The sequence below is a fragment of the Diceros bicornis genome, chromosome 23 (genome assembly GCF_020826845.1).
Source record: "Diceros bicornis minor isolate mBicDic1 chromosome 23, mDicBic1.mat.cur, whole genome shotgun sequence".
Lineage (NCBI taxonomy): Eukaryota > Metazoa > Chordata > Mammalia > Perissodactyla > Rhinocerotidae > Diceros > Diceros bicornis.
In genome coordinates this window covers 48,729,908-48,749,236 of record NC_080762.1, presented here as the reverse complement: position 1 = coordinate 48,749,236, position 19,329 = coordinate 48,729,908, and the positions used below count along the sequence as shown (strand labels likewise).

Sequence of the window (19,329 nt, the reverse complement as noted above, 5' to 3'; positions counted from 1 at the left end):
CTGCTGGCTCCAGTCCCAGCTTGGCTCCTACTGTGTAATTATAGGCAAGTCTCGAACCTTCTCTGTAAACCTTGGAGCAGGTCTATGCTCTGTAGGATTCCCTCTAGCTCCATCACTCTCATTCAATGGTTTCCTCACCACCTGCTCTGCCACACAAGGCTTGAGACAACTCTGAAACAGGATGCCAGTGAGGCATCTTTATGGATGTGCAATTGTATTTGGTAAAGCACATAAAGAACAAAAGGAACACACGCAGGTTTGCATAAAGGGGAAAATCTTTAATTTGATAATCACTCATTCAACAAACATTTATTTACTGAGCATCTCTTCTGAACAAGGTATACAAAATTCTGTATTTTTCTTTTTTAAAATTTGTTTTAAGCAAACCTGAGAAGTTCTTTGAAAGTTTGTTTCCTTGGATTTACAGCAGTTAACATTCAGTTCCACCAACGAAGTCCCCAGTGCACTCCACACAGGACAGATGGGTCTCCACTAGCTAATATCCTTCCAGGTGGTGCTGAGTCAGCGCATATTTGAATATTCCTCTCTGTGGGAAAGAGAGACGTAACTTCTATACTCATCTCAACTGCCGACAACCTGCTACCACGACTTTCTTCACAGTCTTGGTTTTTAAAAGATTTAAAGTTAACTCTTCTCTTAGAGAATAGATGCAAACAAACTCAAAACTTCAACGCAATGCCCATTCTCTAGCTCTGGCTCTTGTCTCTGTGATCGCTGCCCACTGCGCTGGCTGCTGGCCTCTGGTGCGCTCCGTGCCGCGGAGCTGTCTGCCCGGGGGAGGGATGCCTCAGCTCCCACAGTCACAGCTTCAAAAAGGCCGCCTGGAAGAGGAAGAAGAACCCATGATGCTTTACTTACACAACACGACGCAATGGCTAAATGCACGTCAAATCAAATCAGGTAAGTGTCCTCAGTAAGGATGCACGCTGATCTAAAAAGAGGAATGACTTAGTTGGGCCAGACGTCGCCATTTTACAGCAAGAGCCAATTAGTCCACTTTTTAATGAACCTTATAGTAATTAAAATGATTCACATACCCTTTAAGGAAAAAAAAATAAAAGTTTTAATTAACACTAAAGTTGTATTGCCGTGAAGTAATCCGGTCCTCTTTCTCGTTGGTTCAAACTGCTGTTTTGGACCTTCCAGAAGCAGAATTCTGAGTCCTGAAGATTCCTAGGCAATTCCAGTTCCTCATCACTACCGGTAATTACACTAGCCTCTCCTCAGGTCCTGCCAATGCTTTTAATCACATTCCATTATATTTATTGTGCTTGTCAGTAGAAATTAATCTTAAAACTTGGTGTTTAAAAATTTTTTAATTCAGACAGGCCTACGTACAAAATATTTTCAGACTATGTAATGAGTCCCAGATCAAAGGTATCTAACTTCCTAACAGTTCTAAATAACAGAGAAACAAACATAATGAAGTCAATCACAAATGTTTAGAAAGTTTTAGTTCAGAGGTGATAATACATTGGGGACCGTGTCAATATCAGGAAGACAGCAGAATGCAGAGTAGACATAAAGCCTGGGAAGCGTGGGAGGGTTGGGAAGCAGATCCTAGGCCTTTTTAGGGGGAAAGAATGAGCAACAGAAGTGCAAACGTTCTACTCCTGGACAGTTGGTTCTTAAGTCCCCAAGTGCAGTCAAAGGAGGCATGGATTTAACGATCCCTGTTAAGGGGAAAGGGAAAAGGAAGAGTCATGCAGGGCAGATAGCATCTGCTTTATGGTGAGTAATTCAGAAGGATGTTAGTCTTCATACAGTGCTGGTAAGAAAGGCACCCGCTGCGTTTCCATATCAACTTCCTGCTGAGTTTCTACATCAAGTTCTGCAATGAGAACACCGAAGTTGAAGGAGCAGGCAAAGAAGAAACGTTAAGACTCCTAAACAAAATGTAAACATGGACAATTGATACAAACCTCAAGGGCTCACTGTGAAGATTAAATGAGATAATGGTTATGAAAACACATGTGTTTCTTTCCCTGGCCTCTCAGCTGATAGCAGATATTAGGAACCCATGAACATACCAGATGAGAAGGCGCTGTTCAAGAGAGACCAGCAGGGCCATTAGGGAATGATCACAGAATTACAGGGGAGGGAATTCAGGGCCATTGAGTCTGACTTCTGGCTCACTATGGACGGTGTCCCTGTCAGGTCATATTACGCTTCTACAAGAACAGTTTACAGGGACCTTCCGAAGAAAACACCACTGCTAATATTCAGAAACAGAAAGTTGACCGATGAAAACTAGTTATCTTTTTTAATTCTGAAAACTGCTATGGTGTGGAGTATTCTGATCAGGAACAACCCAGCATAATGACACCACTGATAAACGCCATCATGAAAGTGGTTAAGAACCTTAGCTCTGGAATCCCATAGACCAGCGGTTCTCAACTTGGGGTGCTTCTGCCCACCAGGGGACATCTGGCAGTGTCTGGAGATATTTTTGATTGTCACAATTTGGGGATGCTATTGGCATCTAGCGGGTAGAGGCTAGGGATGCTGCTAAACATCCAACAACGTGCAAGACAGCTCCCCACAAGAAAGAATTACCAGCCCCAAAACGTCAATAGTGCTGATGTTGAAAAATGCTGAAATTATAGACACAGGATTTTAGACTTAGATCTCTCATATATACACTAGCTGTGTGACCTTCAACAAGCTTGCTAGCCTCTCAGCCTTTCCTCAAGTGCAAAATGGGAATTATAACACGACCCACCGGAAACTTATAAAACACTTTATAGTACATTAAGCTATTTTGACTCCTTTCATCCCTAGCACAGTCCTGGGATCTAGATAAAGCAGGCATTTGAAACTTTGTTTTATAAATGAAGAAAGAGAAGCTCAGAAAAGTTAGAGTGACTTACTCAACATACAAAGCTATTAAGTGGCAACGATGGGCTTAGGAAGAAATTTTGATTCCTAATCCATGCTTTTCCCACTATAAATTTACAGATGAATGAGATAAAACCACAGAGGTTGAGGGACTTGTAATCTCCATTATTGCCTTCAATATCAAAGATTTATTTTCTTTTGCCTGCCCGTGAATATGAACTCAAGATGGAGAAAAGCAACATAAGAGGCTGAGCCGATTAAATTAAATGATGAAAAATGGAGCCCCCCAACAAAAAAGAAAAACTTTAAAATTTGACCTAATATGTCTTTTTTCATCTCTAGTTTTTATAGTTCCGCCTGCCAAGTACATTACGTATTTTGCAAGACTTAATAACAAGAAACGGCAATCATCCTTGGGAATAGGTACCTTACAATGCATTTTAGCTTCTTTTTATTTAAAACACTGTGAGTTAACATATTTCAAATGCTGATTTTGTGTTCCCCAGCTTTTATGCATGACAGGGAAAATTGCTTTCCCTAACTGCCATTTATTTTAAGAGAGGATAATTTTATTTTGTTCCATTATACTGAGAAAAATCTCTCTGTATTTCATCTTTTTAGTTTTATTCCCCAAAGTAAAAGTTGTAAAGCTTTTCAGAGTAGATGAGTACAGCTACAGCTTCAGGCTCCATGGTTACAAAATATATAGTTACAAAAGTATAAATAATTATTTAAAAGAAGGGAAGCCAGGACTCTTGCCTGTTGGCTATAAGGTTTGCCTCTCCGTGTTCTGTGCACCTGAATTTGGACATGGGAATGGAAAGTGCAAGAGCGAGTGAAGACGTCTAAAAATAACGTCTCTGCTCAGAGTCATCATCTAAAAACACTCTTAAACCACAGTAAACATGGCCAGGCTGATGCAATAGCTGACCAATGTTAAGTTTATAATGCTTTAAGACATTTGCATCATATCTTAAACACTTTCAATGTTCTTTTATCTTAGTTAACAAATTTATATTATTAAATTCTATTCCTCAACATAGACTTGGAATTTCAGTCAATAAGACGATATGCTGTCAAGGCAGGCTGCACAAGATCAAATTAGCATTTTAAAAAAAAGCTACATAAATGCTCTGGGGGTGTGCTAAACAAGACAGATAAAACTGTTAAATACTGGAAAATGTGAGTTTCATAATAATTGTAGGCTTTAGAAAAGACTCTTTAGAATAAGCAGCATAGCCATACACAAATGTTCCTTTTAAAGGGTACTGTAGTCTCTCTCTCTCTCTCTCTCCCCCTCTATAAAACACTATGCCTTAAAAATGTATTTTTGCCTAGGTATGGATCATATTCAAAGTTATGTTCTGAAATAAAATGCTTTTATGACATGGAAAAGAGAGTTTACACTTTATACTATAAAATCCATTTCTAGGATCAAACTTCATTTACAAAATACACAATATAAACGTAACTATAAAAATAATCAAAGAAAATCACTTTTTCAAGCACTTATCAAATATATTTGACGTCTTAACACTGGGATTATTTACCAACTCACTGATTCAGCACTGATCAGGCTCATGTTGATGACACCTGGACTCAACTTTCCGAGTTGGATAAATAGTATAAGATATTCCTCTCTCCGGGCTGGCAGGCTGGCTTCAGTCATTCAACCCTCAAGTACCTCCTATGTGCCAGTGATCGTCCAGTCACAGACCACACCGAGAAGGCTTCCCTTACGGGGCTAACATGCCAGTGGGGGAGACAGTCAAGTACCGAGATGATTCTATTAAGGTGGGATAAGTAAGCCTAACGCCTGCTGGGAGAAAAAAAGACTACTCTTGGGTTATGAAAGGAAGCAAAATTTCTGAGGCAGTACCCTGAAAGAGGTAATTATTACTCTAATTATGAAATTGTGTTAGCATGGAGAGGCAATAAAACCTGGTGTGGCATACACTTTTTCCCTCTAAAAGATGCTCGCTAAATGAATTACAGGCAAACAGAAAGGATGGGACAAAAGACCAAAGATGTAAGAAGCAATACAATGACAAAGAAGATCCTATCCGTCTAAAATGACAAGAATTATGCACATACGTAACTGTGGACAGAAACACTTGACCAAGGGAGCATCAGTGCAGCCTTCCACTCCAGAATCTCTGTACAAATTCTCTAAGAGCCTTCAGAAAGTAGGGGATGGGGCCGGCCCAGTGGCGCAAGTGGTTAAGTGCGCGCGCTCTGCTACAGCGGCCTGTGGTTTGCTGGTTCAGATCCCGGGCGCGCACCGACGCACCGCTTGTCATGCCATGCTGTGGCAGCGTCCCATATAAAGTGGAGGAAGACGGGCACGGATGTTAGCCCAAGGCCAGTCTTCCTCAGCAAAAAGAGGAGGATTGGCAGATGTTAGCTCAGGTCTGGTCTTCCTCACAAAAAAAAAAAAAAGTGGGGGAAAAGGAAGTAAGATCAATGTCTGTAAATTAATTTAAACTTTTACTTTGCATTTTTTTAAGGAGCTGTGGATGTACTATGATAATTTACATATAAGTAAAAAGCTTGTTGATTTTCATCTACTTGGGAACCAGTTAAGCCAAGCACAGCTATGCTTTCTACGGACACCCAGGTGGAAAGCCCACAGTACGTGAAGCACCAGAAGAGAGATGAGTGTGTGGGAGAGAGAGAAGGGGACTGATGCCTCTTCATCTCTACATGGGGCTGAAAACATGGACAAACGCAAGAGTTACTGGGTCTTGAGCCTATTCTTCAACAAAGCAAGTAAGTTCTAGACATAAGCTTCTCATCACTTTCAGAATAAGCGGATTGTGGAAAGTATTGCTGGCATTGGATGGTGCTATTGTAACACTGCAGTGAACAAGCAGTTCTGATGCGATCGCCCATGTTCCCAGTTATATAAAGCAAATCCAGGAACGCTGCTACTGATAGCAAACCTGTGGGGCAAACATTTATATGGCAATAGTCTTTAGGTGTTACATAAAAATATATTTTATCAAGCAGAAAACATATTTGTTAAAGGAAATAATTCTATGATACCAATACAGGTGAGTGTTAAAATGCATAATGTAAACAGTGCTGCCATAATAAATACCCTATCACTCAGAAATCAAAAGGTCCTTTTAATTTCTCATTCCTATGGAATATCTGCAGGAGGAAACTTGGCAGAAGGGAACCAGTGGTTCCACTGCAGCTCTGGAAGGGACTGGTGTTTTGAAAACCAACACTGTGCTGTCCTAACGGCAACATGCCTCTGACCAAACAAGTTTACTCAGAAGTACTTGCTAGAGCTCAGAAAGGGAGTGTTTTTCTACAGTATCGATTAATTGAAATATTTAGCACCAAAACCATTTCAATAAATAATATTTCAAGGAAGCCACGCTTGCTCTATCTTTCTTAACATTGAGAAGCATGGATGTTGAAGAAGACAATATACTTGGGATATCAGTACAATTAGAAATTCCAGGAGGGAACATGGACCCATATGGGGAACAAAACAGTTTTCCAGAGCAGATGACTGGTTTCTGTCATCTAAACAGATTTATTTCAGTGATATTTTTAAATTCCTATTTTAGCTGTAAATATCAATTCTTCCAACAGAGATGCAACCAAAGGAGACACTTGCTTCATCTAGATAAAACACATCCTAACCCATTGTCAAAGGTGGAGGAGGGATGAGCTTGTGAGGCTGTGCTGTGGAGTCCACTAGTTAGCGGGAAAGCGCCATGAAAACATCACGCAGGCAGTAATGACACGCTGCAATGGGTGGTCCTGGGGCCAGGACTATTTAGGTGCGTGAGTACAGAATTCTGTCAAGTAGGAAGAATGGCATAAAGTGACGGCACCACATTTTTTAGGGAAAGGGCTAAGGAAGATCATAGCTGCCCCTGTAAACCGTCCTGGACAATTTTATCTCCTACCTGAACAGCCTTACTTCTGTTGGTTGGTATTCAACAAGTTTTTTACTGCAATTATCAAAACTTAGAGATATCAAGACTTGTATTGCTTACTGTAATTTTTTTGTTTTAATAACTGATTTATGATTATTTGAATTACATACAAAATTGGAAAACACAGAGAAGCACAAAAAATGGAAAATAAAATTTTTGCAACTCCATTACTCAGGGATAACTACTATTAACATTTTGGATATATCTTTCTAGACTTTTATTTTCTATGTATACCTGGACATTTACATATATAATGTTTTGTAATATATAGCTGCTTTTTTTTTTTTTTTAATTTGAGAAGGATTGACTGAGCATGCCCAGTTCAGCTCCCTTTTCTTTCTTTTTCTTTCTTTATTTTAAGGAAGATTGGCCCTGAGCTAACATCTGTTGCCAATCTTCCTCCTTTTGCTGAGGAAGACTGGCCCTGAGCCAACATCTATGCCCATCTTCTTCTGTTTTATGTGGGACACCTGCCCCAGCATGACTTGATAAGCGGTGCATAGGTCCGCGCCCAGGATCCGAACCTGCGAACCCTGGGCCACCAAAGCAGAGCATGTGAACTTAACCGGGCAGGCTCCAAGGTTTTTTTTTTTTTAGGGAGGGCAAGGAGGTGGTATTGACTGTTGAGCCCAGGGGGCACTTTAGCATAATCTAGTCCAGTGGTTCTCAGGGTGTTGTCTCTGGACCAGCCTCACAACATCACCTGGGAACTTGTTAGAAAGGCAATTTCTTGCTCCCCACTCTAGACCTGCTCAATCAGAAACTCCAGGGGTGGAGCCCAGCAATTGGTGTCTTCATAATCCTCCAGGGGATTCCCATGCATACTAGTGTTTGAGACCTATTGGTCTAGTCCAACCATCTTATACAGCTGAGCAAACTCAGAGATGGTATCTGACTTATTTACAGTGACACAGCTAACAGAAGAGGGATTCAGACACAGGTCTTCTAACTCCTAATCCAGCACCTCCATGTTTAGACCAGTGCAAACTGAAGATGCTTGTTTAGGGGGTCCAAAAATCCTTTAAAAAAACATTTTTTCTTTCTAGAAGACAATAAGTTTGTCAAACAAGGGAGAAAGACACAGTTATGTCCAGCCCTATTTCCTGATACTGATAAAGGAGATTGGGGTCCAATGTCCAGAAAAGGAAAAAGGAGATATTTGAAGGGGCCAAATATATCAAACTGACCTACTGTGTAAAGCTAAGAGTTAAGTGAATAAATTTTGGGGGCACGGGGGGGCAGCTTCTGATACACCTTGATGTAGTTTCCTTTTCTAAATCTAGTTACCCCATATGGGTCTCTTTAGAAAATTTATTTGGTTAGTTCAGGTAAAGAAACTTCTCACAAATTTGACTTCAGAATAAGGCTACAATGATAACACCAAAAACTGGCAAGGAAACAAAACCTCCTCTACATTGCTTGGGGGAATACAAAATGGTATAGACATTCTACAAAACACTTTGGAAGTTTCTTTTAAAACTAAACATGTAATTACTATATGACCCAGCAATTGCAGTCTTGGACATTTATCCCAGAGAAATGAAAACTTCATGTTCACACAAAAATCTGTACACGAATGTTCATGGCAGCATTATTTTAATAGCCAGAAACTGGACTCAGCTCAGATGAATGATAGAACTGTGGTACATCCACACCACGGAATACTACTCAGCAGTAATAAGCAGCGAATTGTTGATATGTACAACAACTTGGAAGAATTTCCAGGGAATTAGCTGAGCTAAAAAAGCCAATCTCAAAAGGTTACATACTGTATACTTCCATTTATATAACATTTTTGAAATGACAAAGTTTCACAAATAGAAGACAAGGTAGTGGTTGCCAGGGGTTAGGGATGGTGGGGAGGGGAGAGAGGATGGGATTATAAAAGGTCAACAGGCGGGATCCTTGTGCTGATGGAACTGTTCAGTGTCTTGACTGTGGTGGTGGACGACAAGCACACACAGGGGATACAACTGCATAGAACTTCATACACTCGCACACACATACAAATGAGTACAAGTAAAAGCTGAGTTAAGATGAGAAGGACTGAACCATGTCAATACCCTGGCTGTGATATTGCACTATAGTTCTGTAAAATGTTACCACTGGGCAAAATGTACAAGGGATCTTTCATATTATTTCTCACAGCTACAAGTGAATCTACAACTATTTCAACAAAAATTTCAACTAAAAATAATGCCATAATCCTTGGGAAATGATCTGTCTAGCTTACTCCAATCCAGTTACCTCTAGATGCAGCTTTGAGATGCATTATTCAAAGTCTTGCTCATGCTGATGTTCTGGTCAATATATCACAGAGATCTCATTTTCCTTAGCGGAGTGACCTGAGTCAGCCAGGAAGTTAATTTTGGATGGAGTCCTGAAGCAGATGGCTATAGCGAGAGAGAACACCACTCTATTTAACATGGAGTGGGCTGACAGCCTGGCATTAAATGCTTAGGTTACCCACAATAGCATCTTAAATCTTAGGTTGTATATGAAGTACTTATTCTGAATAGTCCACTAAGCACACTCTCTTGCTTTTTTATTGCCCTGGAGTAAATAATGAGGAAAGATTCGGACTTTTTTTTTTTGTTTTTTTTGAGGAAGATTAGCCCTGAGCTAACATCTGTTGCCAATCTTCCTCTTTTTTTTTTTGCTGAGGAAGCTTGGCCCTGGGCTATTATCCATGCCCATCTTCCTCTACTTTATATGGGATGCCACCACAGCATGACTTGATAAGCGGTACATAGGTCTGCACCCAGGATCCGAACCTGCAAACCCCAGGCCACAGACGCAGAGCACGCAAACTTAACCGCTACACCACCGGGTCAGCCCCTTTTCTGGCATTTTTTAAGATCCAAAATGCCATAGCAAATGTTCCAGACACATACGGGCTCTCAAGAAATATTTTTTTCAGACTGAACATATTAGACTAAAACTCTAATTTTAATCTTAAAAGTACTATTACCTTATAAAAGATTTGGGGAAACAGGAAAAAAGAAAAAAGAAACATATGCTATAATATCCTGACATAATTATTACTTGGGTGTATTTCCACATAGTTTTAAGATGCTTTTTTTCATATTGATTATCATATGTGCCTACTTTTAATATCATAAACACTTTTACATGCTGCTCAGTAAGTCTTTCTTCTTATTTTAATAGCTGCAAAATAGTTATTAAACTTATTCCATTAAACTTTGTCAAAAAGTTTAATGGAATAAGTTATGATGAACTATGATGGACTTTCATCTTAGAGTCCCAGAAATAGGATTACTAGATTGAAAGGTATGAATATTATTATAATTTGTTGCATATTTTTCCCAATGAGCTGTACCAATTGGCAATGCCATCAGTGTTAGGTCTTTTTTTTTTTTAATTAGTGCCAATTTAATAAAATAAAAATGACATCTCAATGCTTTTTGAATTTATTTAATTGCTATGAGTTTAAACATTCTCCCAAATGTTTAATAATTGTTTTTTGTGAATTGGTTAATTGTGAATTCACATCCTTTTTCTTTACCACCAACAGGGGGTTTAATTTTTTTAATAGTTTGTATCAGCTCTTTAGTAAATGTTAATATGTTTTTTATGCAGTGAAGAAATTAAGTGCCAGGCGTGGTCTCATCTCACTAAATCCTTACAAAATCCACTTGAATTAAATATCTAATTTAATTGTCCCCAAATTATAAATGAGGAACTGAGGTTCAGATAAGTTAAATAACCTTTGCTCATTGCTATAAGCTGGTAACAAGGCTGGGTTTGCAATCAGGTCTTTGTTTCTGAGCCCAGGATTCATTCCATCATAAAAGCTCCTTTCCATCTAATTATGAGGAGAGAAAATTGCTACAGTAACTTTAGTTGAATAAAGAATCCATAATATTCCAATTTTAAGCTAGATTTAGTAGGGACTGGAATGAGGCAGGCACTCTATTTTTTAAGAAGAAAGTAGATTACTTCTTCTGGATTAGACGTGAGGAGGAGAAAGAAGAGAGACTGGCAAATTAAAGTTCATCTTGTAAAGAGAAAATAATTCTCTGATTAAAAGAGAAAGCTTCTGGCAAATGAGGAGAGCCAACAAGATAGATGAGAAATTGGCCTGAAATCTCAGAAAGGAATTTTTGTCTGTAAGTTTAGACAGAAGGATGAGTTATACTGGCATAGTTTATAGTCAGCTCAGTAAAAAAGATTACGACTTGGAATAATCAAATAACAGTTAAGGACTGGCCAGACTGGGATCAAATTGTAACCAGATGCTTATTCTCTTTAGCCATTTACTACTTACATATAACTTCAACAACATAATATTCAAAGACACGCAAATCTTTAAAAAGGCAAACACGTTAATATATTCATTTTTAAATAAACACCATTTATTTCTTAAGCCTATTATTTGGAGTTTCTGGAAGTAAACAGGGATCATAAAACTGTAATTAATCTATTTATTTTAAAGGAGGGTCAAGGAATGCCTTACGGGAATTTTATAACTACAAAATGAAACTACAGTCAACGCTTGTATTGACAGAAGGCATGCACCGAAGAGGACAATGCTATGTGATGTTTTACCACGAGCCTCAGCTTTTTTCTTTCAGCAAAAAGAGCCTCTTTTATAAAGAACTGCTCGTGGAGCTTCTCCAAGTCCAGAGCAGCTCAGGGCACAGGACTAGAAAAGGGCACGTGGTGATCAAGGGCTCTTAGTGTTCAAAGTGGTAAGTTTTACACCCACCATCTAAGTTCCATGAGAAGCCAGGAGAAATCAGGTGACTCCCAGGAGGGTGCAGAAAAGTGAATTCTGGTTGAGATGGAACTGGGAAGCTGGAGACAGAGCGTATTAAGAGAAGTAAAAACAGACTCGTGTGAGAAGGCAGCAGTCTGCACACAGCCAGAAGCTGTGGGAGAGCAAAGATCCGGGCTCCGGACTGAGGGAAAACTGAGATAGAACCCCCTCCCCGATACCTCTAAACTGAAGGACGACTCAGAGTCTGGGGGTGGCTGTGGGGATTAGTGATAAAGATGTAAATGGCCCGGCAGGCCCTGGAACAGACGAGGCCCTCAATAAATGGCAGAGCTTATTATCATCATTACTATCCCTAAATGCTTTATGGATTTTAAACATTGCTACAGATGCATCTTTTTCTCTGTCTGCTGTTCATGAATGAATTCATGTTTCTTTAATTATTTTGAAAGGAAGAAGCACAAATGGCTGATTATGTATATAAAATATCCAAGGCTTAAATAAGGCTCTCTCTTGCTTACACTACCCTAAGTAACAATAACATCTACCAGTGCCAGGTACCGAAATTGCAGACATTGCGTCTGGAAAAAAACTGCAAACCTATAGTGTCTGCAAATATAAGAATGTAGATTTGTGTAAAACACCACCTGCTACCTAAAAAATAACTCCAAGCCCAGAGGCCACTGACAGGACTGTGCAGAGGGTCTCTCAAGTTGTGTGATGGGCAGCACTCCGAGGGGTTCAAACCAGCACATCCCTGGGTACTGACATAATCCACTCCTCAGAAATTCAGCTCTCAATCTGGGATTATTGACTAAGCAATGGGTCTTTAATACATGAAATTATTTGGCTGAATTCATAATAATTAGGCTCTTCCCAAATATGTCCAACTTGTATCATAATATTAATTAGAAAGAAGAGTCTGTCTGATTATTCATCAAGACACTCTGTAAAGCAGTGGGAATAAATAGATGGATATAAATATGACCTATAACCACTCAGTCATTAGTGTCTTACAATGTGGACTAGACTGTTCTGGCTATTGGGGCATTGAATACTTGGAAATGACCAAAGCTTAACTATACTTCCTTGGGAAATACCAGCATCCTTTAAAATCAGCCAACTGCCATAAAATGCTAGGCTTTAGAGTTCACTACGAGACCTGGATCTTGCCATCTTTGCACAGAAATGCAAGTTCTGTGAGATGGTATCACTGACTGACTAAAGAACTTGCATACTTCAATGCAAGCCAGAGCTGGCAAAATACATAGCTGAGACAGGCAGCCTGGCTTAGGAGAAAGAACATATGTATTTCCCAGAGGCAACATAGATTACCCAGCCTTGATACCTCAGCTTCTTCAGGAGCTTCCTTCTCCTGATGGGGCTTCATCCGGTTGGTCAAGGATTGTATCGGCTACCGCAAGGTTTGTGAATGGCCCCAATAGGCAATCTCTTTCCCACACCGGTGTCTGGGAAAGCTTGCTTAGTCACAAGGCTTCCTCTGCCTGCCTAAATGGGGTCTGAGGTTCATGACTGGTGAGCTGCAAAATTAACATTAAATATCTAGGGGTCCTTTACAGCAAAATAATTTCTTAAGGATTAGGGAAGTTATGAGAGGAGTCACAGAAACATAAATTTTGATCTGATGAGAGTAAGGACTATAACTTGTCCAAAACTTGTTCAAGTTATAAAGTATGAGATAAAATACACCGATAGGGAGTGGAGAAAATTTTGAAACTCATATATTGTTTAGGTGACTTGAACACACCGAAATTGCTAAAAGGCTGTGATCATAAACAAGTATTCCATTGAGTCTACTGTGCTCTCAGAACTATTCCATTTGGTGTAAAGATAAGGCCTATAAATACTTTTGAAAAATGTTCTCTATTTTCCATGGATTTAGGGGCAAACAGTTCTTTGAAAAGAAAAAATATTTTCTAAAAATTTCCCTAAAATCTCTTTGAGGTCTTCATCTTTCTAAGGAATGAGAAATGAGTGGGCCCAGCTAGGGGTTCCTCAGTAAGGATTTTTGGACAACCAAGACCCAGTATGAGATAAGCATGCATGATCTCATTCTTTTCCTCAAGAATCCTGGGTTCATGACATGAGTATGATGCTAATAAACAAACGTGGAGAGAAAAATGTTAGGGGCAGGATAGATCAGTGGGAGACTAATCTTTTCATTCTGAAAAACATATAAAGAAACCCAGCAAGATAAGAATCCTCACTCAGGTTCAGTGGTCCCCAGCAGGCATCTCTCCCTATACAAACTTCTGCCAGTCAACCCATGACACCAACAATCTGCAGGACACTTAACTGTTTTCCGTTTGTTTTTAACTTAGGAAAAATTTCAAATATTAACATATTCTCTAGTAAAGAGAATAGTACACAATAAATCTACAAATATTTCCTAGAAACAATAAATACCAACTCATGGCCATTTTGTTTCATCCAAACCCCTGCCATAGAACTCTTCTGAAGCAAATCACAGGTCTATTATTTTGGATATAATTCAGTATGTATCTCTAAAAGAGAAGGACTACTACAAAAATAAAACCACAATGCCATGATCACATCTAAAATATTAATAATAATTCCTTAACATAATCAAATGTCCCATCAGAGATCAAATTTCCCCAATTAGCTCATAAAATAAAAACTGTTGGTAATTTGTTCAAATCAGAATCCCAATATGGTCCAAGTATTACAATTAATTCATGTCTTTTAAGTTTCTTTTCTTTTTATTTTGTGAGGAAGATTGGCCCTGAGCTAACATCTGTTGCCAATCTTCCTCTTTTTGCTTGAGGAAGATTGTCCCTGAGCTAACATCTCTGCCAGTCTTCCTCTATTTGGTATGTGGGACACCGCCACAGCATGGCTTGATAAGCAGTGTGGAGGTCCATGTCCAGGATCCGAACCCACAAACCCCAGGCTGCCAAAGCGGAGCACACAAACCCAACCACTACGCCACTGGGCTGGCCCCTTAAGTTTCTTTTAAATCATAGGTTCGTCCTTTCTCCTTTTCCTCCCTTTGCAATTTACATTTTGAAGAAATCAGATCTTTTGTCCTGTAGAGTTTTCCACAGACGGGAATGTGGTGACTGTTTTTGTTTATTTTTAGCATCATGAACTCATTGATTTAAAATATATTTGATATGCTTTAATCCACTGCAGTCATTCTTCTTTTTTTTTTTTTAAATACTTATTTATTTATTTAGTGTGTGTGTGTTTGCAAGGAAGATCAGCCCTGAGCCAACATCCGCGCCCATCCTCCTCCACTCCATATGAGACACCGCCACAGCATGGCCTGACAAGCGGTGCGTCAGTGCACCCTCGGGATCCCAACCCCCGGGCGGCCAGCAGTGGAGCGCGCACGCTCAACCCTACACCACGGGCCGGCCCCTGCAGTCATTATTCTTACAGATGCTCAAAACATCCACCTTTGTCACTGAGAATCTCTTCAACTCGAAGCCTAAGTCCTGTTGACATGATCCTAGTAGTTTACAGCAGTTTTTTGTTTGTTTTGTTGTTGGTTTTTTTGCTTTCTGGTAGGACAGGACCCAGCCTCATCCTATAGATTTCTATCCCAGACATGGAATCAGCCATGTTCCCAAAAAGCCTGGTTTCTTTAGTGGGGAATGGTACTTAGAGGTCACGCTAGAGATTGCCTTATTGCCTACAAAGCTCTTTGGACATGTTACCTTGTGTATACACACACACATGCCTCTCCTCTTCTGGGGGCCACCATGTTCTCCTTCCAAAGAGCAGTGAGAAAACACCCTGCTTTGGGTGCCCTTGTGTCCTATTCAGAAACCAGGTCCTAAACTACTCAGAGATAAATCTTTTTGTCTGGTTAGCAAAAGAGGACAGGTTAGAAAAATACTGCCTTAGCAACAGAAATTATTTGGTTGGAGAGAAACTAAAAACAAAGAAATCTCACTCCTTTTCCAGTGGAACCAAAAGGAAATAACTAAGTTCTGTTATCAGAACTTAGATGGAAAAAGGAATCTTTCTAGACAGAGAACTTAATTTTTTTTAACTAGGTAAAAACATTCCTGTGTGAGTAAAAGAAAAATGCTTCCAGAAAAAAGGCTCACCAAGAAATCTCTGGGACAAGAAATTATCAAGGTGACTCACTGCCTTGTGTGGGGACAAGTCCCTGCTGTTCATCTGTTTGTCAAAGCTGTGGAAGGATGAGGGAGGGCCTATGGCTGTGTGGAGGCTGTGGCATGGGAAGGCTCTCCCAAAGAAAATAAAAGTAGTTCTGTATACTCGCCTGGCTAATTAGGAGGAGTATTTCTGACCCCACTAAAGGAAAAGACTCTCTAAACCTCACAGTATGTTTGAAAGCAGAAAAGAAAATAAAAACCAGAAGGGCACGTTTCACAGTAGTTTTTATAATTTAGACCAAATTTATTCAGATGGCAAAAGGTTTCTCAGTCCCTGAGGACTGAGAAGGTTCCTGTAAAACTTAAATCTTTTGGGGGGGGGGGGGTGGCGGGGAGGGAAGAGGTATGGGGACTCCTACAAATTAATCATAAAAAGACTTAGACACTTCACAAGAGAAGATAAATGACCAAAAAGCTCCTGAAAAGGTGCTCAATATCACTGGTCATCAGGGAAATACAAAAGAAAATCATGAGACACCCATCAGAATAGGTACAATAAAGACTGACAACACCAAACGATGTTGTTGTCGATGACGATGTGGGACAACTGTCATGCTCACATATAGTTGCTGGGGGTGTAAAATGGCATAACTACTTTGCAGAAGTGTTCGGCAGTTTATTAAAAGTTAAAACGTACATCTACCCTACAACCCAGTAATTTCATTCCTAGATATTTACTGAGAGAAATGAAAATATGTCCACAAAAAGACTTTACCAGAATATTTATAGCAGCCTTATTCAAAACAGCCCAAATAAGAAACAACCTAAGTGTCCATCAACAGCAGACTGTATTAACAAATTGTGGTGTATTCATACATGGAACACTCCTCTGCAATAAAAAGAATGAACCATTGATAAATGCAGTAACATGGATAAATTGCAAATACGTCATGTTAAGTGAGCGACCAGGCACAAAAACAAAAGTACACACTGTGAGATTTAATTTATGTGAAGTCCAAATGTAGGCAACATGAATCTGTGATGATAGAAATCAGAGACACTGGTTTCTGAGGAGGGAGGATTAATGAAAAGGCTCAAAGGGAACTTTCTAGAGGAATGGATATGGTCTATCTCTTCTTTTTGGATGGCAGTTACATGGGTGTATCAGTGGTTCTCAACCAGGAGGGATTGTGCTGCCCAGGAGACATGTGGCAATGTCTGGAGACAGTCTTTTCTTTTCTTTTTTTTTTTTTTTTTGTGAGGGAGATCAGCCCTGAGCTAACATCCGATGCTGATCTTCCTCTTTTTTTTTTTTTTTTTTTTGCCGAGGAAGATTGGCCCAGAGCTAACATCCGTGCCCATCTTCCTGTACTTTATATGGGACGCCACCACAGCAAGGCATGACAAGCAGTGGGTCAGTGCGCCCCCGGGATCTGAACTTGTGGACCCCAGGCTGCCGCATTGGAGCGCACACACTTAACTGTTTGTGCCACCGGGCCGGCCCCGTGGAGACATTCTTGATTGTCATGACTAGGGGATGCTACTGGTGTCTAGTGGGTAGAGGCCAGGGATGAACAGGACAGCTCTCTACAACAAAGAATTATCTAGTCCAAAATGTGAATAGTGCCATGGCCAAGAAACCTAGTGTATACACAATTGTTGAAATTCATCAAATTGAACAATTAAGATCTGCACATTTTACTGAATGTTAATTATTACCAAGAGAAAAAAGAAAAAACTCAACAACCCCTCTCCTCACCCTAAAGTGTAGTTAAAGAAGATTGGAAAAAAAAATATTTCATATTTCAATCCTTTATAGTTCATATTTCATATCTAAATCATGCTCAGTTAATGTAGATTGGAATAAAAAATACTGAGGGGACTTCTGATTTCCAGTTCCACATGTAAGGAGCTTAGAAGTTGACACTCCATCCTAATGACAGGTAAAAAGCTGAATAGACTGAAAAATCAACAATTCTTCTCGGATCCAAAAGAGAGAGGAGGACACAGGGCAAACCAAGACTGGAGAGACAGGAAAACACAGGGAGTTGTGCCTTAGTGGAGCAGAGGCTTAGGAGCAGAAACTGCCTCAGGACCCAGAGCCGGGGTAGGAAAACCTCAACTCTTAATTGATGAGTTGCTGGAGACTCAGTGTGGACAAGTCTAAGTTAAAAACTCCAGGGGACTCAGTCATAATGGGCCCCCACAAACTGTGAGACCCAAGGGCTCTACCAGGTTCCCACTGCAAATATCTGAGAAAAATCCCCTGGTGCTTCTGGCAGAGGGAGGGGAAAAGGAACCATCTTGAAATACCCAGAGCACTCTGTTCTTAACACGGCCTGCCCTCAGGTGACACTAGTTAACCAGATCCTAATCTGCTGGCGTTTTAACAGAACCTAACTGACCCAGGGAAGGAAATAACCAACTCTAGCCAGCTGTAGCCACGCTGTCCCATCTAAGGGAGGAGAAAAAAAATAAAAACTTGACTTATAAAATGTCAAAAAAAAAAAATACTGGGGGAAAGATGGATGGGGTGTGAGAAGTTAACTCAACAACCCCCCTTTCCAACACACTCTTCCCATCTTCCCTTCTTCCCCTTGTATAACTCACACTTGGACTACTCTACTTAAAACTTCCTGAAGTTTCTTTTCCGGGAATTAAATTTTGGCCTCAGGGAAATGTGTAGACAGTTCAGTGCACAGATAGTCCTGGGGTGATAAAGCAGTATAGGGGTGCAGCGGGGCCCCACTCAGGCTGCAGGTGAGCCAGCCAGCTCTCCCCATGCGCCTCAGCATCCGCTCACTCATCCCCGGAATGCGACACTCTTCCCAGGCCCATGGCTCCACGAATGCACTGACTCTAAGGCTGCCATACAGAGTGGTAGGTGTGGAGCTGGGTGGGGACATCCAAAGGGGCTTCCCTTTGTCCCAAAGGTCATGGTAACAAGCTGGCAACTGATCTCTGTGGTTCTCTCTGAATCTCAGGAAATTTTTGATACAAAGTAAAACGTTGTTCTTAAGTGAAAAGAAAAATGGATCCAAAAATGTAATGCCATGAACTAGTTTATGGTACAGGTACTATTAACTCTGATGTTTGCAGAAAACAAGTAGCTCATAATTCAGGTTACTAAAGTTGAATGTCATAAACATTTTTGTCCTTGGGGGAATCTGAACTGTATAATATTAGCCTTCCTGCCAGTGATTTTCAGGTCTTCCCTGATGCTTACAGTGGTACCCAGAATACATTTTCTGCTGAGCCTGGAGGCAGCCCTGAGTCAGCTTTTCCCATTACCTGTACACCAAAGCCATTCAAGAGACATATTATTCAGGAATGCCTCTGGAGGAGATGCTGCAGAGCTCCTTCAATATTCTGGCCTTCTCCTCAGCCAAGAACTTTTTCCTTAAATTTTAAATTAACTGACTTTTAACACAAGAATTCACGTCTGCTTTCTCTCCCTTTACACGGGAGTAGATGCTTCAACTTTTGGTGGGGCAAATTATAACTCTTAAGTTAGTTAGAAAAATTGCCCACAAAAACTTCATCACTCACTCACTCTCAGAAGCCTGAAGTTCTATACTTGTCTCTAACCTTTGCGTTGATTCTCTAGGATTCGAGCTCTATGAGCAATGAAGCCCATTAGCTAAATTCTTTTGGAAACCTGACAGCC

At 40.2% G+C, this 19,329-nt stretch overlaps 1 protein-coding gene across 1 annotated transcript in view; it reads right to left on the bottom strand.

The window, feature by feature from the left end:
* Positions 1-234: 234 nt before the first annotated feature.
* UBE3D (ubiquitin protein ligase E3D) overlaps positions 235-19,329 on the bottom strand; it is a 142,907-nt gene continuing 123,812 nt past the window's right edge. The window contains exon 10 of the mRNA XM_058566704.1: positions 235-842. Within this exon, the coding sequence (XP_058422687.1) occupies positions 822-842 (21 nt within the window). The 3' untranslated portion in view covers positions 235-821. The remainder of the gene's footprint in view (positions 843-19,329) is intronic.